The sequence below is a fragment of the Verticillium dahliae genome, genomic scaffold (assembly GCF_000150675.1).
Source record: "Verticillium dahliae VdLs.17 supercont1.17 genomic scaffold, whole genome shotgun sequence".
Classification (NCBI taxonomy): Eukaryota; Fungi; Ascomycota; class Sordariomycetes; order Glomerellales; family Plectosphaerellaceae; genus Verticillium; species Verticillium dahliae.
Window position 1 is genome coordinate 464,915 of NW_009276936.1, and position 15,560 is coordinate 480,474.

Here is a 15,560-nt window from a genome sequence, read left to right on the forward strand (position 1 = left end):
TACTGTTGAGACATTGTCTCAGCCCATCGATTGCGGCGCAACGCTAATAACATACGTGTCATCTTGCCGCCCTCTCCCGAATTTTGACGCGGATCCTGTAGGGACCACAGTGGCTGGGCTTGACTGGGCAAAAAAGCTTGAACGCGTTTCGCGGGTGTCTGGCAGCGGCCTTTGTACGTCTGTGTGCTGGGAATGGAGAGCCCACCAAGTATTGACTTGGACGTGCTTTGCGGCACGGACGGGGAGATGGTTGGGAGATGGGGTTCAAGCCGACGGCACATACATTCTGATGACGCCCCCTCGGCGACCAAAAGCACCTCGTAAGATGATCGGACCTTGAGGTGCTTTGAGGAAAAGGATTGCAAATACGAGGTTTGCTCGCACAGTGTAATTTCCCAATTTCGTGGTGTTCTCGGTCGCGCAGCAATGTCACTGTGCGGGCGTCGCCTGCAGTGAAGCGTGCCAAAAGGGGCGCTGTCCATTGGCTCTTGACGACTCGGCGAGGTCCCGGGGTAGGTTACATGGCCTCTGTGTTGGAAGCGTGGACCCCCAGCACAGAAGGATTGAGACACCTTGCAAGCGGATATTGCAAATCGCTCTTCAGCCCAGCGAGGCGCTTGCTCTAGTGAAATCCGAGGACGGGTATTTGCCCTGCCCTCGCTGGGTGGTGGAGCTGTCTGTGTTTGCGGCTTGATCCTTGTCTAGTGTGCTTTTACCCCTGCCGGGCAGAGCAAATACCCAACAAGGGCAGAGCAAATACCCGTCCTCATGAAATCCACAGACATGGGAGAGAGGCACGTAGTCCCGCAACGTGTGCAGATCCATGCCAGTCAATTGTGAGCATGTGTGCAACGGCCGAGTTGTCCTTTGGTTCTTCTCATCCAACTTGCGTCCTGAGGTGCCTTGGGTGCCTACCTTACCCCTGTTCCTCCATGCTGGGCGAACAAGCCCCGACATCAGCAGTGCGCCAGGCATCTTCAGCGGGGCGCGGCGCTGTACTGCTTGCGCCTAGCGGGCCTAGGTGCAAGCTGCAGAGGCTGCGACGGGGCGGGCTGATTGCGGGTCGACAAGAAGGGAAGGAGCTAGCAGGCGATGGGACCGAAACCAAGCTTTTCCCGCCACGCCTTCTTCCCTTCGCCGCCGGCCCCATCGGGGAGGCACGGGTATGGAGGGGCAGGCGTGGCGTGAGCAGAGGCGTGGGTAGGCAGGCACTAAGCATGACACCAAGTGGGAGGTGCGAGGGAGGTTTCTCGATGGGGCGGACACGGAAAGGGTCTCGACTCGACCGTCCTCGATTCTTTCCTTCAGGCGGCTCGAGCTGACAGCTTTCTGTCTTCCCCTTTTCCCATGCTTGCCTTTGCCTTCTCTGTTTCCATCAACAAACCAAGCGTTGGCCTCGCCCACCACAGCCTCGTTGTTCGCGACTTCAGGCTCATCTTGCTGCGCGAGCTGCTACGCCACGCCGAAACGGAATCCCTCTTGTCCCTCCAACACACACACACACACACACACACGCACCACCCGTTACAGTTTGTATCACCCACCCTCCGGCGATCTGTTGTCACCTTGGGCTTCCGGCGGCGCAACGGGCCAGGCAGACGGGCGCATGCCAAGTCACGTCGCACAATATCGACTGGACAGTTCCTGCAACTCCTCCTACGCCCCCCTCCGCCACTCTCTTCACCTTAGGTTCTCTACATTCCCGGTCTTCACCCTACATCGAACTACAATCGACTCAGACGCCAGGCGATAAACCAGCGTCAACACATCGCATCCACGAATCCCGGCTCCATCAGTAATGGGCTGGCTCGACGGACGACATGAAAGCTGCATGAAGCTTGGTGCCGTCAACATGTTATCTCGGCGCGCTCTCATCGCCGTGTCCATCACTGTCTGCGCTCTCATCGTGCTCGCCTTGAGCTCCAGTCGCTTGGGCGAATGGACTACCGCCGGCCTCAACTACAAGCACCTACCGCCGCATCACCCTGCGCCGGCAGGACATCCGGGCCACCCGCACAAGCTGCCGCCTGTGGGCGACAACGATCATGTCGCGCCCAGCGACGACGATGAGGCTCCTGATGTTATTGACACTCCAATCGTGCCTGACACCAAGGCGAAAGAGGACCCTCCCAAAGAGCCTGCAGCTAATGGGCTCTTCTTCCGACCCAAGGACCCGGTGTGCGACAGCTTCCCTGACACGAGCAACATACTTCTCGTCATGAAGACGGGCGCAACCGAGGCCTTCAACCGTGTGCCGACGCAGCTGATGACCATGTTGAAGTGCGTACCCGAGTACTTTATCTTTTCCGATCTCGCCCAGACGATCGGCGGCTACCAGATTCGCGACAGTCTTGATACCGTTCTTGCCGCGGCCATGGACGGCAACACAGACTTTGACCTCTACCGCCGCCAACAGGCATGCGCCGTCGACCAGGAAAGCTGCAACAAACTGGCCGAGGGCGAGAATGAAGGTTGGAACCTTGACAAGTACAAGAATGTTCACATCGCCGAGAAGACTTTCAACATGCGCCCCAACTACGAATGGTACATCTTTGTTGACGCCGACACGTACGTCCTCTGGCCCACCCTTGTCCAGTGGCTCAAGCGTCTCGACCCTCGCAAGAAGCACTACCTGGGTAGTGTGACGATGCTCCATGGGTTCACCTTCGGTCACGGCGGCTCAGGCTACATCGTTTCGCACGCCGCCATGAAGGAGATGGTCGCCGACCATCCTGGTGTCGCAAACCAGTTCGATACGCAGATCCAGCAAGAGTGCTGTGGCGACTACATCTTTGCACGTGCCCTCGACAACACCACCCAGACGCGGGTCAGGAACACCGTAAGTGGCCTTCTGTTCAGCACCCTATCAGGTCACCTCTAACATGTGCAGTGGCCTACGATCAACGGCGAGAAGCCTTTCACCCTCCCCTTCGGCGCTGACCACTGGTGTCACCCCATTGTCACCATGCATCACATGAACAGCGAGGAAATCTCTACCTTCTGGGAATACGAGTCGCGTCGCTATGCTGCCCAGGATATGCCATCCACGCCACCCGCTCTACGTATCAAGGACATTTACTACGAGTTCGTCAAGCCACGCCTGCGCGACTCCATAGACGACTGGCACAACCTCAGCGATGACCGTTTTTACTTTGTCGAAACCCCCGGCGGCCGCCAGTTTGGCGAACACGAAAAGGGACGCGTCAAGACTGAAGAGTTGACGGAACTTGAGAAGCGCGCCCATCTATCTTTTGACGACTGTCGCGCCGCCTGCGACGAAATCCCGGGCTGCTTCCAATTCCATTTTGACGATGGACTGTGTGCCGTCAGCTGGAGCTTCAAGATGGGTCACCCAATAAAGAAGGAAGAGGAGGACACAAAACGCATGCGTAGCGGGTGGAACCTGAACCGCATCAACGCATTCATTAAGCAGGCAGGCGATTGTGGCGATGTCAAGTGGCCCGAAGTCTCTTGAGTAGCATTGGCGTTTGAAGATTTTGCATGAGACGGCACACAGAGCGAAGGAAGGAATTCATGTAGCTTACGACGACGAAACACCTAGGTCAACCGTGTATGACATTTTTCGGGGTTGGAGAAATACGGCGTTACCGCGTGGGACGCGATGGATACAATGGCGCAAAAAAAAAAAGTAATGGGTACCTATGAACACAGGTAGACTGCGGAGCTTACTATCTTAATCAAGCACAAACTTTCCGCAGTTTCAGCAAGTCATAACATCGTGAATTAGGCTTTTCTACACAATGATGTCCTCTACGTGTTCATCAACTCGACACCGCTTCTTACAACACCCACGACGGCGCCAGTCTGAACAGCCTCGCCCGCACCACCCGCAACACGATGTTCAATGTCGGCCAGTCCGTCGAGCCACGAAATCATAACCTCGGGCTTGACTTCCAACTTGTAAATCTCCTCCGACAGCGACGTGATAATGTCTGCGAGCGCCAGGCCCCTCGCCACCTTGAGCGAGTTGATGGTCGACAGGCACGACGTGACGTCAGCCGTGCTCAGCAGGGCCTGCAGGATCTCCTGGACAGCGTTGGGCGGCGGGGCGGCGATGCACTGGTAGATGGTCTCGGTGGTGATGAGGTCGCGGACAACCTGGGCGTCGGGGACCTTGGGCTCGCCGGGCGCGCGCAGCGGCGTGCTCGAGGCGTGGCAGGCCTGCAGGACGTTGAGGGCGCGGCGCATGTCGCCCTTGGCGAGGCGGACGAGGGCGTCGGTGGCGTCGGGCCGGATGCGGACGCCCTCGTCGTCGACGACGCGGTCGACGAGGACGCGAATGTCGGCCTCCCTGAGGGGCGAGAAGCGGAACCGCGTGCAGCGCGACAGCAGCGCCGGCGACAGCTTGTGCGCGTAGTTGGCGATGATGCAGAAGCGCGTGTTGGCCGTGTACTTCTCCATGATGCGCCGCAGCGCCATCTGCGCCGTGTTGGTCATGGCGTCGGCCTCGTCGAGCACGATCAGCTTGTAGCCCGCCGCCCCCGAGCTGCTGCCGCCGCCGCCGCCGCTCCGCGCCGACGTGAAGATTTGCTTTGTCGACGCGAACGTCTTGATCTGCTCGCGCACCACGTCGATGCCGCGGTCGTCGGATGCGTTGAGCTCCAGCACCATCTGCCGCACGTTCTCGGGGCCGTAGATGCGCCGCGCCAGCGCCAGGATCGTCGACGTCTTGCCCGTGCCTGGGGGGCCGTAGAGGAGGAGGTGCGGCAGGCGGTTCTTGTCGACAAATTTGTTGATCGTCGCGAGGATGTCGTGGTGGCCCGAGACGTCGGCAAGCGTGGCGGGCCGGTATTTTTCGACCCTGTCATGGTAATCAATGGGTGCTCTGGCAACGCCTATTGGGCACGACGGCGACAGAGAGCTTACCATGGCAGGCTGTCTTCCGCCTCGACTGGCAGGTTGGCGGCGCTGCGCTTGCCCTTGGTCGCTTCGGAAGAGAATGTGATGTCCTTGGAGACGGGGACATCAACGTCCATCTCATCTTCAAAGTCCGACATGGCTGCAATTGCGTACGGTTCCGCGTGGTGTAGTACAAAGGGTTGCGGTCTTGGCTGTGGTCGGACGACGCTGAACTCGATCGTACTTGGGAAGACGCGTTGAGACGCGACTGGAGGCGCTGTCACGTGACCTCTTTAGCGAGACCAGCACGACTCGGCTTCCCTGTCCAATACTCCTCAACTTCAGTGGAGGATTATTCCTCGCCACCAAACGCATTGCGCCAGTCTCCAAATATGAAAAGGAGCGAATGATCAATCCCGTAATTCAGCCAGCTACAATCGAATATGCCAGGCGAGGAGAATGAATCGCTCACGCTAGACTATCTACCCGGTGGGCGAGGGCAGTGAGATCTGCGAATGAATTTGAAATGAGTACCTCTGGTTCAATCAAAGATAGTCAGAAGGTGGGTGAAGCGCCCTCCGAAGACTCAATGATTCTACTAGTCATACATCTTGCTTTCAATTGCCGGAGGCCATAACAATCCCGCTTCGGAAAGCGGTAACATCTCTACTCATCGCTTGCGGCACATATCCAATCAGGCAAACAGATACGTACGCACCCAGGCAATACCGAACTCCTTATTCTGCCGGAAATGCCGGTTCTGAATAGTTCGAGATTGCATGACGTTGCATTGGTAGTGAAAGTGTCGTAACTCGCAAGGGACGTTCACATGATGCCGTCTACGGCCTTCAGGTGGTGATCATCCCAGTTTCAAGAGGGCCATTCCGTCCCTCATCACCATCATTCTCCGAGCGACCAAGTAACTCTTACTTTGTCTCAGAAATTTCAAAGACAATGGCACCTCGGGTGGAGATAGCTCACCTAGGAGACGTGGCTGGATTCACCTAGATCTTCTTCCGATATTTCCCTGGTGAGTTCTTCCAAGGCCTTTTCCCGCCTAACGACGTTGGCCGAGTGGCATCACTAGGCGTGGAAAAGTTTCACTCTCTTTAGAGAACACGGAGGTCAAATTACACAGGCCTTGGTAACAAGGAACCCAGAAGGTTTGACAGTGCTCTTCCACAGCGAGCCATTTATTACGGGCCGTTGACTTCTGCAGGGATTGTCGCTGCTGCCTCCGCCATTCGGATCATCCGGCCTGAACATCTGCCTCAAGATGATGCCGTTCGGCCATGGTGCGAGCGGTGGCCTGTCGCGAGGAAAGGCCAGGACAAGGAGAAGTTGAAGGAGTTCTTCGCCGGCATGGCTGACCTGCACGACACCATAATGGGCAAGCGACCTCATGCCTGTGAGTAATGCTTACAGCTCGCACCGTATCAAACCACGGATCAGTTGAAGACCTTGAACTCGTCCTCGTTGATCCTTCCCATCTCCGCCAGGGCCATGCTTCGTCTTTGTTGCGGTGTGAAGCTTAGTATTACCAAGTTCCCGCCTAGCTAACATCTTGAACGAAGTCGCAGGTGATGTGCAATGTCCATGGAAACGAAGCACTAACACCTGGTCTGTTCCATACCTGGCACTAACCTGCATCAGAAAAGATTCAAGAATGTATTCCCAAAAGATCAAACATAGCCAGATCGGAATTCGGAGTCTTGGCTGCCCGACGTGCGGATTTAGCGTCACGCTGAATTGCCAGAAAGTCCGGGTTGAGGGTCCACTGGCAGTAACTTGACAGTGTCCGTTGGACTGCAGTCAGTTCCTTCGGCCGCCAGAGATCGTATGGCCAGGCCGAGTATCTCGAGCGCCAGCTTGTGATGATAGCTTACTCTTGCTTGGCGAGGAAATCAGGCGCGGGTTTCCAGCAGTCTTTGTTGCGTCAGACCTGCACATCCTTTCAGGCCGTGGCACCCCTTGCGCCCTGCCTTAGTTCCAGCCAAGATCGAGCCGTCATCTTACCCGTTGGATCGCTTCCAATTGTAATTGCCTAGCGGATAGGGAATTGGACCCGCCAGGGGCAACTTAGGGATACGAGAGGGTGACAAATCCATCGCCACGTCTTTAAGCTGCAGAGAAGAGAGACCAGGCGGATAGCAAGAGAGTTCTGTTGGTGAACAGCTGAAGCCGCTGCCGTCAACCAACCTCGCAGTGCATCCAGCCCAAGATAAGTACCTAAGGCAGGGAGGTTATGCTTCCTACCCACTGAGACCAGCCCTGTGATCCGCCTTGTACAGAGGCGGGTCGCTCCATGATCGACACGCTTAATCTGTCGATCATCCAGCCACGAGCATGGGTGGAAAGTTAGGGCGAAATGGCTTGCTCATACTGCACAGCGCCACAGCGCGGTGATTTGAACGACTATGAGTCTTGACCACAGGAGGCATGTCTGATCGTGGTTTCTGGATCCCCCGTTCCCGCGGGCAAGCCACCATCGTCATGTACCTTAGGTTCTTCAGCTCTGGTGTCTGTGCCTCAACAGGCCAATGATATGGAAAGCCTCGCTGCAAGCCCCTTTGACGCTTGGCCGCCAAATGCTTATACGTATGCTCACAATGGTGCACTGTCGTGACGTCCTTGCTTCTTCTGAGCCCGACAGACCCTCGACAGACCCTGTTCCGGTTTCAGTATCGGCAGCGTGCGTCCAGGTCCCGTTTCGTCCGATCGTGTGAGCTTGGGGCCGTGGTGTTGACAAACTGGCCTATCAGGCTCGTCAGGGTAGCAGCCCTGTGAGGACCAAGACATTGTTCAGGGTCTCTTGGGTTGTTGGTGTCAGCCTGTGGCTCTGTGCTCTTGGCTTCACCCCAGACCCTTCGTGGCCTACAGAGCGTCCGTCAGCCTGCTGACCACTTGAATCGCCAGGTCTGGTCCTTTCAAAACCCGGGAGCGCTGCCCGGAGAAGGTTTGGCGGCATGGCGTGGCGGGGGTGAAACATTTCCTTTAGTGTCTTTTTTGACGAGTTGCCGCGTCCACGTCACCCCGAGGCCTCTGGAAACTCTGGGAGATGGAACGGACCAGGTGAAACGATTGTCAATTAGCGTCTGGGGACACTCCTCGCTTGCAGAATGTGCTAGGCCATTTTGTGAACAAGAGCTGCTGTCAACTGCGAAGAAACTCTGCTGGAACAACTGAAGCTCCATGCTACTCTGCTGGGCCGAAGCGTTGACAGTTCTCTTTGCTGTGCCATGCAGCGACGAAATTCTTCACATGATTCCCGCTGACGATAGCTCGTTACCTCTCCCAAGGCTTTTCTTCTGGATCCACGACAGATCTCCCTCATCACCATCATGGTCAATACAGGGAAGCCAAGTAAGGCATGCAAGCTCTGTAGGTCTCGACGTATAAAGTGCGACGAGACCAAGCCCGCATGTCTGAAGTGCGCCAAGGCAAACCGCGTGTGCCCCGGGTACCGTGATGCTTTCGAAATCAATCTTCGCGACGAAACACAGTCGACCATCCGCAAAGCGAAGTCAGCAGCTATTCGAAAGGCATCCAAGGAAGGCCTTTTGATCACTGCCGATGGTTTTGGAGATGGCTTGATCAACGGCATTGCCGCCAATTCTCCCAACTGGCCTCCGATAGGCAGGCAGCAGCACGCTATTGAACGGACCGCCAACTCGTCATCATCATCTTCATCATCATCGTCCCCCTCTGCCTCCGCATCTCCCTCCTCTTCGTCATCATTCTCTCAGATCATCCTGAATAAAAAGAGCTATGAGGCCTATCGAAGGTCACACTCTGTCGAAGCCGAGAGGCTCCCCCGTGGTCTCGACACCCCCTTGGACGAACAAGCCACCTGCTTCTTTCTGTCAAACTACGTCCTCGTACCACCAGCCGGTGTTGGCCACGGCATTTTCACATTCCTAATCCCGCTCATTGACTCACCCAGATACAAAGCATCGCCCATGCACTCAGCGTTCACGGCCGTTTCGATGGCTGCGCTGGCAGGCCGTCCAAACTCGCGCTCGCTCTTCTCGGTCGCGCATACGCACTACAGCATAGCGCTCGAGCAGTTGACGCGCGCCATGCAAGACCAAGACCAAGCCAAGCAAGACACGTCTCTGGCGGCGTCCATTTTGCTGGCGTTTTACGAGGGACTCGCCAATGACGAGTACGAAATGTCGACCTTTTCGAAACATATCAGCGGGGCAGCCGCCATGATCAAGCTGAGGGGCCCCAGGTTGATCGAGTCACCTTTGGGAGTGGCCATGTTCGAGGTTGTCCGGGGAGCGGCTGTAGGTTCCGATTTCTTTCTGCCATTTGCACATGTTGCTGACCAAAAGAAGATACGCCAATACATGTTCTTCTCGGAGTGTTCCATCGAGGACATCAAATGGTGGGCTGGACATGCTGTGGCCGAGAGTGTCGGGCACCAAGCCCTCACCCTCAATCTACAGACAACCTTGATTCGTGCTGAAGCAGACCACTTATTCCAGGGCGCTCACTCTGCCGAAAAGATCGAGCGTGCCCTCGAACTCTCAAAGAAAGCGCGAGCTCTTGATGGTGAGATCGTCAAGTGGTTTGAAGCGTGTCCTGCGGCGTGGAAGCGTGGGTCGGCCGGCATCGCGCCGCCGCTGCGAGGCTCTTTATCGAATCCCAGAAAGTCCTCAACGTCGGCATCTACCTACACACCCTCTTCAGCGTACTCACCCTTTCACAATACTTTTTCGACCCCTGCACCGTCATCCCGAGCCAGATTTCCACTCTCGTCAAGCCCGACCCGCTTCGACCCTTCGGAAAGCTCCCCATGCGAGCCAACCCTGACACAGGCGCAAGATGAGACGGACATGTTGTACAAGAATCTGACTGCCTATCCAAACCTCGAAATCTACACTTATCCCAATGTCTGGGCCGCCGGCAAATACATCACCACCCACGTCTCCCGCCTGCTGCTGGCACAGGTCACAGCCCGCTGCATTGCATGGACATGCCAACCAGCCGATCCGTTCCGTACTGAAGAATATCGCGAGGTGCAAGCTATAGGCAGAGAGCAGGTGGAGGAGATCATCTCATCAACACCTTACTTGACTGGCTGGGCGGGCGACTCGACGACAACGCCGTACTTTCCCTGCGGAACCGCTGAGATGCCCAAGGGGCTAGCGAGCGTGACCTGCATGTGGCCTCTTCTGGCGGCAGGCATGAGCCGCTTTGCTGACAGGAGTCACCGGGCCTTCGTCAAGGGGCGGCTCACTCATATCGGTGAGATGATGGGCATTCGGCAGGCTGAGGTCTTTTCCAAGGTAGGGGCTGCCACGCGCGTGACACTTCCGAGTTGAGACTTACTAACTGGTAATAGAATATTGACATCAACACATGTGGCCCGGATCGACATAACTGCCAACTTCCTGATCTATCTTTCCACTTCAGACACTAGGGCACCTCTCAAGGTCGGAGGATTTATGCTTGAGTGGGCGGCGTCCCAGGGCTTCTTCGTTTCTCCTATCATCTCCTCATCATGTCGACCTCCTTCGACCGCGATTTAAGCCGTTTGTGATGAGAATTCGAGCAGACCGCATATTGCGTGTCATATTGTGCCGGTGAAACTACAGATGACAATGCCCCGTACTGTGTTTCGCTTCTTCGGATTGTGAATCAAGGGAAGCGATAATCGTCAGACAAACAGCTCGAAACCCCGACTGATGAAAGACAATCAAGATCACGCTGCCTCCGCGTTGCACCAAAGCATCTGCTTGGATTTTTCGAGTAGCTCCAGTAGACAAAGACCAACTAGGGCGTGCTCAAAGCTCGTCTCGTGGCTTGTCCTCACGCGGTGCCTCCCCACCCGCAACACCGTCGCCAGCTGCGTCTGCCGTATCGCCGCCCTTCGCCCCAGCACGACTCCATGGTTCTACTTTGCCCTCTGAGATTTCGATGATGAATTTTTCCAGAGCATCCTGCGCAAATCCGCTATCAGACCCGGCGAAAGGGAAGACCTGGCCCATACGTGGGTTCTGAACGCTCAAGCCCTTGGCAGAAACCCCGCCGTCGAGTCCCAACCCCGCCATCATGTCTGGGTGCGCAGATGAGTCCACCGTGACGAAGACGAGGTACTCGTTGTACTTCTGCGCCAAGGGTCGCGTGGCCTCTCTGTGCGCCTCGCGGTCCGCGGCGGAGGGCGAGGCGAAGTATACCACAGACTTGCCAGACTGTCTCTCCGTTAGCATGCGACGCGATGCGGCCAGAATTGTCGGAAGGGTGAGATACGTACCGAGAGAATGTCCATCTCGTTCTGGCGGGTCATTTCCGGGATCAGAAATGCGGTGCATTTCTTGAGAAACGCACCCATCGACTCCACCGTCTCCAACTCGGACGTAATGTGCACAAGATGGTCGACGTTCTGGAAACACCGAATGTTAGATGTCGCATCGTCGGTCCTTCGCAGGCCAAACGAATAGCGATCTCGGTACTCATCGGCCAAGTCGATGTAGCGCTCGAAAATGTTATCATTCTCCGAGCCAGATCCAATCTGCGCCATGAAGACGACGTCGTCGCCCTGGGCGAACGACTGCGTCAATGGCCCGTCAAACTCAGTCACAGGCGGGTGAAGCATGCGCTGGAGGAAGGCCATGATCCTGCCGATGTTAGCTTTGAGTGCGCGTGGGAAAACCCGAGTAATGCCATCTGCAGCCTACTCTTTGGTGACCCTCGGCCCGCGATACCTCCAGTGGAGGCCCTCGGGGGTGTAGATGCGGATGGCTGGCAGGGAGACGACATCGAGCTCGGCGCAAAGCCTTGCTGCGCTTTGGCAGTCGACACTGAGTGCGAACTCTTGGCTTTCTAAAGGTAGCCATTCTGGTTCAAAGTTCTTGCTTGCCTCGCTAGCAAATGTCAATCAATGGTGAGCTACTTCAAAAAAGTCCGATGGAGGCATACTCTTTGGGCTGAGCCATGGCCAGCAAGGTCAGTTATCTACCACATGGGTCTTGACATGATGGTGTGTGGCAGACGTACCGAGACAACTATTCAATGTTAATGGACGCAAGATGCACAGTGGATTGAACTGCAACTTACAGGCAACCAAGCTGAACTCATTGCTGTCCAAGGCGTGTCTGGTGTCGGCTTCGGACAGGAATTCCCAAGACAAGACCCCCTGGATTGCCAGAGCCAGACATGCGGCCAGAGAGACGTGGGAGCGCATGGTAAGGTTAGTGATGCGAGAATGGACAGCTCTTGAGCAGGCCTTGGCTGAGTAGTTCAATTGATGGTAAGATGATCGCTAGAGCTACAGGCTCTGAGTTCTAAGCTCCAATTTCGCGACGAGGTTTCTCAGATCTGGCCTTCTCGGACGACCAACTCCATCTGTCAAGGGGTACGTATGGGGCCTGCCCCTGAACATCAACCCATGTCAACGCGCTGGGGATAAAAGATAGGGATCGATCATTTAGCGTTCTTCAGGGGCTTGTCTGGCCGTGCACCCCAAACTCATGATGTTTCAAACGGGACCCTGCGATGACAATGGGCCAATCTGAGCTATTCCATCAGGTTGACCAGAATCGACGGGCCGAGGGACTGATAATGAATTAATACCAGATGTTTTGCTGACGTCGGGTCGCTCAAAGCTTGGGCATTCTTCTCAGTGTTAACGACATCTGATTGCATGTGAAATCATCACCATGGTTCTGTTCTGCAGACTGAGGACCGCCATCGTGATCTTGGGGTTCAACGCTCTTATCAAAGCCCAAAATCGAGAGCAAGCACCTCTGGTCGCAGTCGCAGACAATTCCACCTGCGAGCAACCGTCGTACCAAGTTCATATATTCTCCACATCGCCACTGGTCATCTATTTGACCGACTTCATATCGCCTTCCGAGCGTCAACAACTCCAGAGTCTAGCGTGAGCCTCCCCCGATCTGGCACATGCACATAGTGGCCCAGAATTGACAGTTCCTCAGTGCCGACACTTTCACCAAGTCCTCCGTTGTCGACGCCGACGGTCACGCCTCACACCACGCCGTCCGATCCTCCGAGTCAACAGCCTTGCCGCCTTCAGAGCTTGTCGACTGCCTCCACCAGCGTGCCCTTGCCTTCCAAGGTCTCGACGCTGCCGCTGCTGCACGCCTTGAGCCCCTGCAGCTCGTCCGCTATAGCGCCGGCGGCCATTATCACTTCCACACCGACTGGTTCACGTCGCCATCTCAGGCTACGGCTTCGCAGGGCGGCAATCGGGCCACGAGCTTCTTCGCCTACGTCTCGGTCGGCGAAGGTACAATCGGAGGCGGCACTTCGTTTCCCTTGCTCGAGGCGCCGCGCGAGGGCACGTGGTGTCGCTGGGTAGACTGCGACGCCGAACGCGACAAGGGCGCCGTTTTCCGACCCATCGAGGGGAGCGCCGTATTCTGGGAGAATCTGGGTAAAGATGGTGCTGGCGACGTGAGGACTCTGCACGCTGGAGAGCCGGTCGTCATGGGCAGCAAGATTGGGATGAATATTTGGACACGACAGGCTGCGCTGCGAGATGCCATCAGAAGCGGCAAGCCATAGATCTGCACTCGAAGAAGACAGAAGCACGAGTCCGGCGTAATGATGATGATGTAGTACGGCTTTGAGAAGGACCTCGACCGTGGTTGTATGGTGCATCATCGACATTCTTAGAACAGTGCAACCTCAACGTCGCGTCGGCGAGCTGCTGCACCGACGTCGAAATAGTCTGAACCGTCTATCCAGGCTTCCTCAATCAGCTCAAACGTCACCCTGACGAGGTTGAAGTCATCTCTCTGCATGAAGTGCTCTCGTATCTCATCTATCGTAGCCTTCCACTCCCTGTGCCGTCGAAGCAGGCCAACTTCCAGGCCTGCAGTCATCAACGGGTAAGCCAAAGCATTCTTGACGAGTAAGTGCTCGTTGCGCGGGATCAGGCTCGCGCGGTACAGCGCATCCATAGCGGCCATGAGCTGGCACAATACGACCTCTGTTGATGGCTGGTGATTGCCTTCGCTGCGCCTCTTCAGCTTCTGGCGGCGGCGCACTTCGAGGATGCCGGCCAGACGCCACGAGCTCCAGAGATGACACTGCAGATAGTTGCCAACGTCGCCGGGCCACCGGGAGAACTTCATCTCCGTGTACTCGGGATCGTTGTCCAGAAGGCCAGCGAATATGTCGAGAAGGGACCGAGGCACCCCCGACACAACCTCAACGCCTCCTACACGTCCGGCTGGCCAAGCATCCTGCGTCTCGCGCAACCGCTTCCAAATGCCGATGGAGGGGTTCGATCGGCCAAGGACGATGCTTGGAAGGTCCATGACGCCCATGACCTCGAGAACGTGGCGTTTCGCCTCGTCATGCTCAGTATCCGGCATCTCGGATGCCAACTGATACAGATCTGCCATGAGGTGGATCTGGAACGTCCATGGGCGGCCTTGGAGAAGCTATAGGGAGTGATCGTTTATCAGCGCTGTACCACTGACGGCGCTATGCCTTAACCGGCATGTCTATGCGCCTGGGAATCTGGGGGGTCATTGGGACCTTACCAACAACGTGCACATCAAGAGTCCAGCGCAGGTCGTAGCGACATGCAGGGTCTTGGCTCGGCAGGCTATCTCGTCTCGGAACGACTGCAGCGCGTGATCGACGCGTTCCATTGATAGCACAGATAGGCGTCGTTGTTTGTCACTCAGGTATCCTTGGATGGCGATGCAGACGTAAACGAATGCTTCGCTCTGTTCTGCGAGACCCCGGAAGAATGGTTGGATCCAGGTATTGGTTTCCGTTGCATACAGTCGCAAGACGCCAGATGATAAGACTGGCTAATATTAGTTCTTCAACAGCCAACACACACACCCAAAATCTGCTCCTCGTGAGGCTCACTCACACTGTTCAAAGAGTTCGGGCTGCATTGAAGGGCACGTTGGCGCAACCCCAAGGCTTGAATACGGTGATGGCGGCGCTGAGGAGACGGCCAACGACGCGTCTATGACCATGTCTGTGTCTGCAGACGCGTCATCGTGAGCTTCCGTTGGTGTCGTTTCGGACGTTTGGGGAGAACCGCCTGGCCCAGGGCGGAAGGGTTCGCGCGACTCGCGTGCTCCCGCGGAAGGTCTGGGGGACGCAGGGAGCTCAGGCACCAGAGCCCCCGCGAGGCGACCTCGTGAGGCGATGCCGTTGTTCCAGCGCAGAGTCTGATTGTAGCCGTCGCATTGAACGCCACGTTGCTCGCAGGCCTGGCATCCAGGTCGCGCTTCATCGCATTTTCTCTTGCGTCGTTTGCAATTGGCACAGCCTGTCCTGGACCTTGCCATCGCCCATCGTTCCTCAGCACCTGTTGGACCGGGGTCAGGTTGCGGAAAGTCGTTCCGACGAGTCAGCGATGGATAACAGGGCAAGGGGACGAACGAGACTGTTGATGTTCCCAGAAGCTTTGGGGGGGGCGCAACGACCTCCTATTTAAGGACTAGCAGCACAAGCTGAGCACCACCTCACCCCCCGTTACCCCAGCTTCTTCTCACTGATAGCAGTGCGGGGGGTTGATTGATCGCCTAAACCAGGAGTCGATAGCGTTGCCAACCTAGGCGATTTTCGTGTAGGAGCGCGCCTGATATCAGGCCTATAACGTGGCAGTGATAGTTCACCAGCCCAATGCGACACCATCTTGACGTCAAATCTACCGGCATGTCGGGTGTACCCCAACGTGACAGTCTGCAATAGAATAG

General features: G+C 56.3%; 6 protein-coding genes across 6 annotated transcripts; 3 read left to right on the forward strand and 3 right to left on the reverse strand.

The window, feature by feature from the left end:
* Nucleotides 1–1,798: 1,798 nt before the first annotated feature.
* Nucleotides 1,799–3,718, forward strand: VDAG_07638 (uncharacterized protein; the record flags this gene model as incomplete). Its single annotated transcript, XM_009656543.1, has 2 exons — nt 1,799–2,839; nt 2,891–3,718. The coding sequence occupies 2 exons, from the start codon at nt 1,799–1,801 to the stop codon at nt 3,473–3,475; spliced, it is 1,626 nt and encodes a 541-aa protein (XP_009654838.1). The 3' UTR covers nt 3,476–3,718.
* A 53-nt stretch (nt 3,719–3,771) lies between these two features.
* Nucleotides 3,772–5,018, reverse strand: VDAG_07639 (replication factor C subunit 3; the record flags this gene model as incomplete). Its single annotated transcript, XM_009656544.1, has 2 exons — nt 3,772–4,822; nt 4,888–5,018. The coding sequence occupies 2 exons, from the start codon at nt 5,016–5,018 to the stop codon at nt 3,772–3,774; spliced, it is 1,182 nt and encodes a 393-aa protein (XP_009654839.1).
* A 2,451-nt stretch (nt 5,019–7,469) lies between these two features.
* VDAG_07640 (uncharacterized protein) lies at nt 7,470–10,288 on the forward strand (the record flags this gene model as incomplete). The annotated part of the gene is made up of 7 exons (XM_009656545.1): nt 7,470–7,552; nt 7,777–7,816; nt 8,262–9,149; nt 9,201–9,417; nt 9,519–9,622; nt 9,684–10,154; nt 10,211–10,288. The coding sequence occupies 7 exons, from the start codon at nt 7,470–7,472 to the stop codon at nt 10,286–10,288; spliced, it is 1,881 nt and encodes a 626-aa protein (XP_009654840.1).
* A 364-nt stretch (nt 10,289–10,652) lies between these two features.
* On the reverse strand, nt 10,653–12,052 carry VDAG_07641 (uncharacterized protein; the record flags this gene model as incomplete). Its single annotated transcript, XM_009656546.1, has 5 exons — nt 10,653–11,060; nt 11,123–11,486; nt 11,547–11,732; nt 11,828–11,873; nt 11,926–12,052. The coding sequence occupies 5 exons, from the start codon at nt 12,050–12,052 to the stop codon at nt 10,653–10,655; spliced, it is 1,131 nt and encodes a 376-aa protein (XP_009654841.1).
* Nucleotides 12,053–12,527: 475 nt separating this feature from the next.
* VDAG_07642 (oxidoreductase) lies at nt 12,528–13,395 on the forward strand (the record flags this gene model as incomplete). Its single annotated transcript, XM_009656547.1, has 2 exons — nt 12,528–12,748; nt 12,807–13,395. 2 exons carry the CDS (start codon nt 12,528–12,530, stop codon nt 13,393–13,395), a joined length of 810 nt encoding a protein of 269 aa, XP_009654842.1.
* Nucleotides 13,396–13,502: 107 nt separating this feature from the next.
* VDAG_07643 (uncharacterized protein) lies at nt 13,503–15,156 on the reverse strand (the record flags this gene model as incomplete). Its single annotated transcript, XM_009656548.1, has 4 exons — nt 13,503–14,279; nt 14,382–14,653; nt 14,723–15,071; nt 15,142–15,156. 4 exons carry the CDS (start codon nt 15,154–15,156, stop codon nt 13,503–13,505), a joined length of 1,413 nt encoding a protein of 470 aa, XP_009654843.1.
* Between the last annotated feature and the right edge of the window lie 404 nt (nt 15,157–15,560).